This window comes from Zingiber officinale, chromosome 6A, assembly GCF_018446385.1.
Source record: "Zingiber officinale cultivar Zhangliang chromosome 6A, Zo_v1.1, whole genome shotgun sequence".
In the NCBI taxonomy this organism is placed as follows: Eukaryota; Viridiplantae; Streptophyta; class Magnoliopsida; order Zingiberales; family Zingiberaceae; genus Zingiber; species Zingiber officinale.
The window spans coordinates 138371305-138377971 of NC_055997.1; the positions used below are offsets into that span (position 1 = coordinate 138371305).

General features: G+C 42.4%; 2 protein-coding genes across 2 annotated transcripts; one reads left to right on the forward strand and one right to left on the reverse strand.

Annotated features, from left to right (window-relative positions):
* Positions 1–1181: 1181 nt before the first annotated feature.
* On the forward strand, positions 1182–2385 carry LOC121994483. The gene is made up of 3 exons (XM_042548498.1): positions 1182–1760; positions 1865–2037; positions 2163–2385. The coding sequence occupies exons 1-3, from the start codon at positions 1245–1247 to the stop codon at positions 2260–2262; spliced, it is 789 nt and encodes a 262-aa protein (XP_042404432.1). The 5' UTR covers positions 1182–1244; the 3' UTR covers positions 2263–2385.
* Positions 2386–2849: 464 nt separating this feature from the next.
* LOC121994484 lies at positions 2850–4279 on the reverse strand. Its single transcript, XM_042548499.1, has 3 exons — positions 4123–4279; positions 3569–4035; positions 2850–3474 (listed from the first exon to the last, which is right to left on the reverse strand). Exons 1-3 carry the CDS (start codon positions 4193–4195, stop codon positions 3001–3003), a joined length of 1014 nt encoding a protein of 337 aa, XP_042404433.1. The 5' UTR covers positions 4196–4279; the 3' UTR covers positions 2850–3000.
* Between the last annotated feature and the right edge of the window lie 2388 nt (positions 4280–6667).

The window sequence follows — 6667 nt, forward strand, 5'->3', positions numbered from 1 at the left end:
TGTAAATTAATTTTCTCTAGTAGAAATATAACCTTAGAACGTTGGTTATGGAGTGATGAGCTATTTGTATTTTTAAATTTATTTTGATGATTGATTTTGTATCTTTAAATTTATCCTGATGATCATAAAATTTTTTTACGACATTCAGTTACATTTAAAATTAATCGGTTCGAGGAGATCTATTATAAAAAAATAGAGATTATAGATTATTTTTAAATAATATTATAAATAAATACAGTTAAAATTAAATAAATAAATTTCTATTATCAAACTGCTCAGTGTTGCAAGTCAAAAAGAACCAGACTAATGCAAATATGCAATGAGCGAGAAATTACGAGAAATAACTGATACCTTTTTATTTTTATTTTTGGATAAAAATTTAAAAAGGGAACCTTTTTACTGAATATTTAAAAAGCCGTCCCAGGTTGATTTATAAAAACACATCTCATCCTTTTTTAAAAAAAAAAGTTTAAATGTCCCTTTAAATTTACCTATCTAAACGTTTAAACTACTACACCTTCACGTTCCTACTCGAAAACCAAATCGAAAGATGCATCATCTAAAATTATCATAGGTAGCTTTACCTTGCACTTATTTTTTCATTTTCAGTATATTTATCTAATCCATCCTTTGTCTTTTCAGTCATCTTCCCCTATGAGAACTTTTAGGATTTGTTATTTATAATATTTTGTTTGATTTGTATGGGTTCATTTTAGATAGTGCTAGATTGTAGACCTATTATTTTAGGTTTACAATACAATTTATGATGATTCCGAAATTATTTGCAGGAATTAAAATCATTCATGAATGTTCAAATTTTATTGGATAAGATGAATAAATGGGGAAAAAATATATTAACACGTAACTTGAGGAAACCAACGATGACCGGTGACCCGGTAAAAGATCCGATCAAAACTACGTGAAGGAGGAAACTAAGTCCCATGTGGTTCGTCCTCCGCCGTCCCTCCCGGTTGCTCCGTGGCCACCGCCCCCGGTGCCCACCTCCACGTGTAGCCGCGTCCGACGCCTCCACCTCCTCCTACCACGTCAGGTGCGGCATTCACACGCGTCGCCTCTTCACCTTCCCGTACCTCGTGACGCCGTCACGTGAATCACCACCCACCCTGTAAGGGCGTCGTCAGGACCGGTATAAATGCATCCGGTGGACCTTCCCGACCTCGGCAACCGCGTTAGCGACTCGTCGACTCGGTCGGTGTGAAATCGCCTTGCGAGAGAAATCGGAGATGAGACCGGCGATCCTCGTCCGCAGTGGCTCCTTCCTCGCCTCTCCGAGGAAGGACGGATCGCACGATTCTGGCTTTGACTCGTTCCTCCGGCAGAGTACGAGCTCCTTGCTTTCTCCGAGGTACCGGCCTACCGCCGCGCTCCACTTCCAAGCAGAAGGCGCGAGGAAAGGGCCCCTCCTTCGGCGCTGCAGATCGGAGGCCGATATCGTCGGATCGAACCGTCCCCATCGTGCCGGATTCCGGGCCCCGATCCGAGTGCAGGTGGCGGAGGAGGATGAACTGGGAGTGTCGGTGCCGATGAGACGGCAGGCGTCGCTCGTCGGGCAGGAGCAGGTGGAGTACTCTGGCGACGGCACTGGAAAAGGGAAGAACGTCGGCGGATCAGGGAAGGGCGACGGCGAAAGTGGCAATGGGGATTCCAACAGGAGGATCTCCGATTATTACCAGCAGATGCTGCAGATCGATCCTTCCAACCCACTCCTCTTGAGGAACTACGGACGATTCCTTCACGAGGTGAGTGAGGATTTGTCAAAGATTCGATTTCCCGATAGACCTACTCGTATTGGGGGCAGAAACATTCATGATCCCTTTTCCTCTGGTATTGATCTCTTGTAAAGGTGGAAGGCGACGCGAAAGCTGCGGAGGGATGCTACGGGCGGGCGATCCTGGCGAGCCCGGGCGACGGCGAGGTGCTGTCTCTCTACGGGCAGCTGGTATGGGAGACTCACAGGGATGAGGAGAGGGCGAAAGGCTACTTCGAGCGCGCTGTCCAGGCATCCCCAAATGACTGGTAATCAAACTCCCTTGGAGATCCAACCAACATTTCTCCCTCTGAAAAAACACATATTGTAGTGTTGTTGTTACATGATGCTCTTCACTCGATCTTTACTACAAAATGTATGTGTTAATCTGCAGCTATGTTCTTGGTTCGTATGCCCATTTCCTGTGGAACGCCGGGGAGGAGGAAGATGAGGCAGGAACGGAGGAATCCTCGGCATTGGTGGAGGCGCTTTGACGATGCTACGCCCGAGATTATATATGATGATATGGAATGTACAGAAGCGATAATAATTTCTACTAATAACAACTGTGTAACATTCATATTGACGTAATAATTCTACTATTCAGTGTTTGTTCAGTTCGTATCATCCTTGACGATATTAATTGTCACTGGAACGTGTAGGCGGCATTTTTCTTATCGTCATCTCAAAAGTTTAGTGAAATTGTTAAGGGTTTTTCTCAGAAAGGATTTGTTCAGTTCGTATTTCATCACTTTAGGCAACAGGAAGATCCTCAAGCCTTTCTCAGACAGGATTCCTGGAATCTCTTCATCGAACCAATCGAATGAGAAAGGAAGTGGTCAAAATTGATTTTTTTTTTTGTCAGACTGAAAGTTTGTCTACTTGCATAGTTTGAAAGGAGAAAGAAAAAAAAGGTCCATGTGAAATATTCAGAAGACAATCCTTCTTCCATAAATCAACATCTAATGCTTTTATTCGAAGATGAATTGTGCTTGATGGGGATACTAAGATTTTGGAGGAGCTTGAGTTCATGCGAGATGAGCGAAATTATGTCAATTCATTGACAATCCAAGGAGTCAAATTTAAGAACACAAAGTAACATAGTTTTTTATAAAATCTCTTGTCAATCCATTGACCAAACACAAGAACGAAAACTGAAATAACCTGAAGAAGAGCAGAAACTGGAAAACGGTGCACAGAAAGACAGCGGCAGTAATGGATGTCGATTTCATTTATTCCTCTGATTCGTCTTCCTCCTGGAAGCGGAGATGCTTCCCTTCCGGCACAGGCAACCCCTTCAACACCAGCACGCTAGGCGAAACAGCCTTCGATTCACCGACTGCCTCTTCTGCTTCGATCTCGTCGTCGCTGTTGTACACGAATCTCGTATGCTTTCCAGTGAACTCCGGCAGCCTTGGCTTTTCCTCCTCCATCCACATCTTTTTCAGGCCTTCACACAGGTCATCCAGCTCATCGTTTTCTTCTTCTCCTTCCTCCTCGACATCTTCGTCCCTGACCGAGTTGGTGCAGACGTTGACCTGATTGGACCAGACGGAGGAGCTGTCATCATCTTGGGACTTCTCGGGGCTGATGCTGTCGCACGACGAGATCGTCGACGGGTCGTCTGACGCCTCGGACTTTTCCGGCGAGTCAAATGTCAACGCACGGTTGAGCTGGCATTCCTGAGGAACGAGTATCTCCTCTGCCTGGACAGTTTGGGCAATCGTTTCATTTAAGCAATGGTGGATTTCACGAACGAAATTAAAAGGTAATCTTGGGAAGAAGAAAGCGTTACACTACCTTTTGGTGATCGTTTTGTGAAGGAACGAAAGGTGAAGCGATTATTATCTCCATCGGCACGAAATCTCCTTCCCCGGGAATCTGCGGCGTGTTGGCCGGCGTCGGAGCAAGCAACTGGAGCGGAGTTTTATCGATGCCCAAGAGAGTAGGGAACAAAGACGGCGGCAGATGATGGGGTTGCCCGTGTGCGAAGGAGGGATGCTCGGTTTCTTCCTCCACCTTCTGCAGCAGCGTCCGCACCTGGCCACGGAGCACCTCCTCGCCCGATCCAGGAGTCCCCCTTCCGGCTAGGACGCGGGACTTAGCCGCCCCCGCCGCCGCCAATGGCGTCTTCTCCGCCGGGAGGAAGCTTCCGGAGGCAAGTCCGACGATGGGGGATTCGTTGGTGACGTCCAGGAGCGCATGACGCTCACCGCCATTTTTGGATCTCGCACGCTGCGAAGAATCATCTTGCTTGCTCTTGATCTCTGGATTAAGAATCGATTGCTTGTTCTTAAACTGAAAAGAAATCAATTGGAATAAAGAAAAGGGACATGCGCGTTTAATTTTCTCACGGGAGTTGGCGGAGGCGACTGCGGCAGCCGCTTGCGATCTTGTGATTCTTCTTGTCGATGATGGAGTCTCCATTGCAGTACAAAGAGGAAAGCTGTGGCAGAGAGATCGATCCAAGAAGGAAGAACAGAGAAGAGAGATGGATGGGGGAAGTAGGGGATGAAGGGGGGTTTAATACATTCAAAATTGGAGGTCTGCAACGGTAATACGACCGTTGTGCGCTATTACCTCTTTCTAAATTTGTAGAAAAGTAGCCGTTGAAACCATGAGGAGATGGCAAGTATTGAGAATTATACCAACCCCTTCATTAAATAATATCAATTAACAAACAATCCGATACATTGATTTTTTTTTAAAAAAATATATTAATGTTTTTTTTTATTTAAAGAAGGTTGACGTAATGTCTCTCCTTTTTCGCTCCGGGTAGAAATAAAGGTTTTGATATTATTTACAATATTTTAACAAATGAGCATTTAAAGTTGATAATAACTTAAAGGCCTACATATTTTTGAATTTATCCATGTGTTTCCATGGGTTTCCACGATGCCACTCTCTCAACCAGCATCGCCCAAATTTTTGTAATTTATTTATTTATTGAAACATATTAATTTTGAAGATGTCTAATTCAGTTTCATAAAATTTTTTTTACTGATTCCTAAATAAATCAGGAAATACTCATAATGATCCAATCAAATAATTATTTTTTTTAGATTTATCAGGAAATACTCTATAATACATCATATTATTAGAATTTAAATTTTAAAAGTCTGATTTATAGCGATCACTATTGTAGTAGGGTTTAGGGGCATTCGCCTAATTCGATTAGATTGTTTTTTTGGTGTATTTGTCAAGTGTAAAGTTGATAAGCAATTGTACGTGCAATGTTAACTCAACAAGTGTTGCTGGCAGATGAAAATTATAAAAGATCTTGGCATATAGAAAATGTCAATAGATGTTAAAAAAAAGTCTAAAGTACGATATATGTTAGTAGGATGCTCAAGATCAAGGTTACCAAGGAGTGCAATATATGTTGTTAAGGATGGGCTTAGAGGTGAGGCTTCTAGACAATTAAAGAAGATTTAGAGGCAATATTATTGCTAGAGGGGACATGAATAGTCCATCTTAGTTTTTCACAGTTTTTCAAAAATTCAAAAGATAACAACAGGAAAGAAAAATGAAAATAATACTAACATAATTTCTTTTTTACTTGATTTATAACATGTACTATTAGTCCAAGGTTCGCGATCTTTGATCGATTTCGTTGAACAATCTACTATCAATTCATTAAGCACAAGAAATCCGATTACAATAAGGAAATAAAATAAATTAAATATACCGACAACTTTAAGTAAAGTGTAGACTTGGATGTTGTCGTCGAAGCAGCGTTACAGTGTTGTAGTCAAATTCCGGAGTAGCACGAATGGTGTTGAGTGTAGAAAATTATGTGTTGAGCTCCTCATCAAAGGTGCCTTTTTATAGCCTATTATAAGCGCATAGAACAGCTTAGATGCCTCCATCGAGACTTATCTGATCTACCTTTGTCAATGAGTTATCCAACTCTAGACGCTTGGATTACTCCTGGATGCTAGGACCGCTGACGTGGTTGTACTTGTGTAAAACTCTATCCGATCTGCTTTTAACCTTTATGTGGCACTTGGACTATTTCTGGGCAACTGGAAGCTAACATGTGCTAGCCAATCAGATTGTACTAACTCAACTATACGTGTGGATGAGTTTAGGTCTAACCAGGCGCATAGACCCACTTGGGGTGCCCGAACCTCTGGTAGCCTCGGTCCACTCCAAGTGCCTGAAAGTCCTTTTTCAACCAGCTTCAACTTTAATTTCATGTATCACAGAGTTAACAAAATAGGTATAATATTAGAGCAGAAATAACTTGACAATCTTGGGACTGCCGAGTCATGATTTTGAATTTCATATGAAATCCTAGGTCAAACTGACGCCTACTGTTCCCTTGCGTCTACTATTCCCTTCAAGAGAACACGTTCTCACCTACTTATCTCAAGAGATTTTACTTGACTTGCCAAACATTTGGTCCTCCAGACCTATTTAAACTTCCTGCTTGGCATCCGATCCTTTGATCCTAGGAATTCCTCTTAATGTCTAGTCCTTCAGACACACATAATTGCTAGACGTCAGGTCATCCAGACCCATCTAAACTTCCCGCTTGGTGTACTCGATCTACCAAGTCTTCTTATCCAGTCTCATCGATTAGGCCTTCCTTGCCCAGTCTCACAGACTAGTACTTCTTTCCCTAGTCACAACTAGGACTTTCCCTTTACCTAGTGTCCACTAGGACTTTTACCTTGCTTAGTATCCAGTTAACTTGACCTACTAAAACTTTCTTGTTGAACTACCTATACACTTAGTCAACTTTGTTAAATCATAACACAGCCTAATTTTGAACTCTTTTCCAATATCAAAATCAAGTTTGATTATCTGATGCTCCTTGCACCAACGATACTTATAGGTAAACGAGGAATACCTAAAGGTGACACATCTTAGCTAATGAAGACTCAAATGTAAGAC

Bases quoted from the DNA above. Each gene is read 5' to 3' on its own strand.
- LOC121994484 (XM_042548499.1), bottom strand. From the start codon at position 4,195: ATGGAGACTCCATCATCGACAAGAAGAATCACAAGATCGCAAGCGGCT. The intron at 4,036-4,122 runs GTGAGAAAATTA...TTCTTAATCCAG, and splicing joins AGTCGCCTCCGCCAACTCCC to AGATCAAGAGCAAGCAAGAT. The intron at 3,475-3,568 runs GTAGTGTAACGC...CAAACTGTCCAG, and splicing joins CACAAAACGATCACCAAAAG to GCAGAGGAGATACTCGTTCC.
- LOC121994483 (XM_042548498.1), top strand. From the start codon at position 1,245: ATGAGACCGGCGATCCTCGTCCGCAGTGGCTCCTTCCTCGCCTCTCCG. The intron at 1,761-1,864 runs GTGAGTGAGGAT...TCTCTTGTAAAG, and splicing joins ACGGACGATTCCTTCACGAG to GTGGAAGGCGACGCGAAAGC. The intron at 2,038-2,162 runs GTAATCAAACTC...GTTAATCTGCAG, and splicing joins CAGGCATCCCCAAATGACTG to CTATGTTCTTGGTTCGTATG.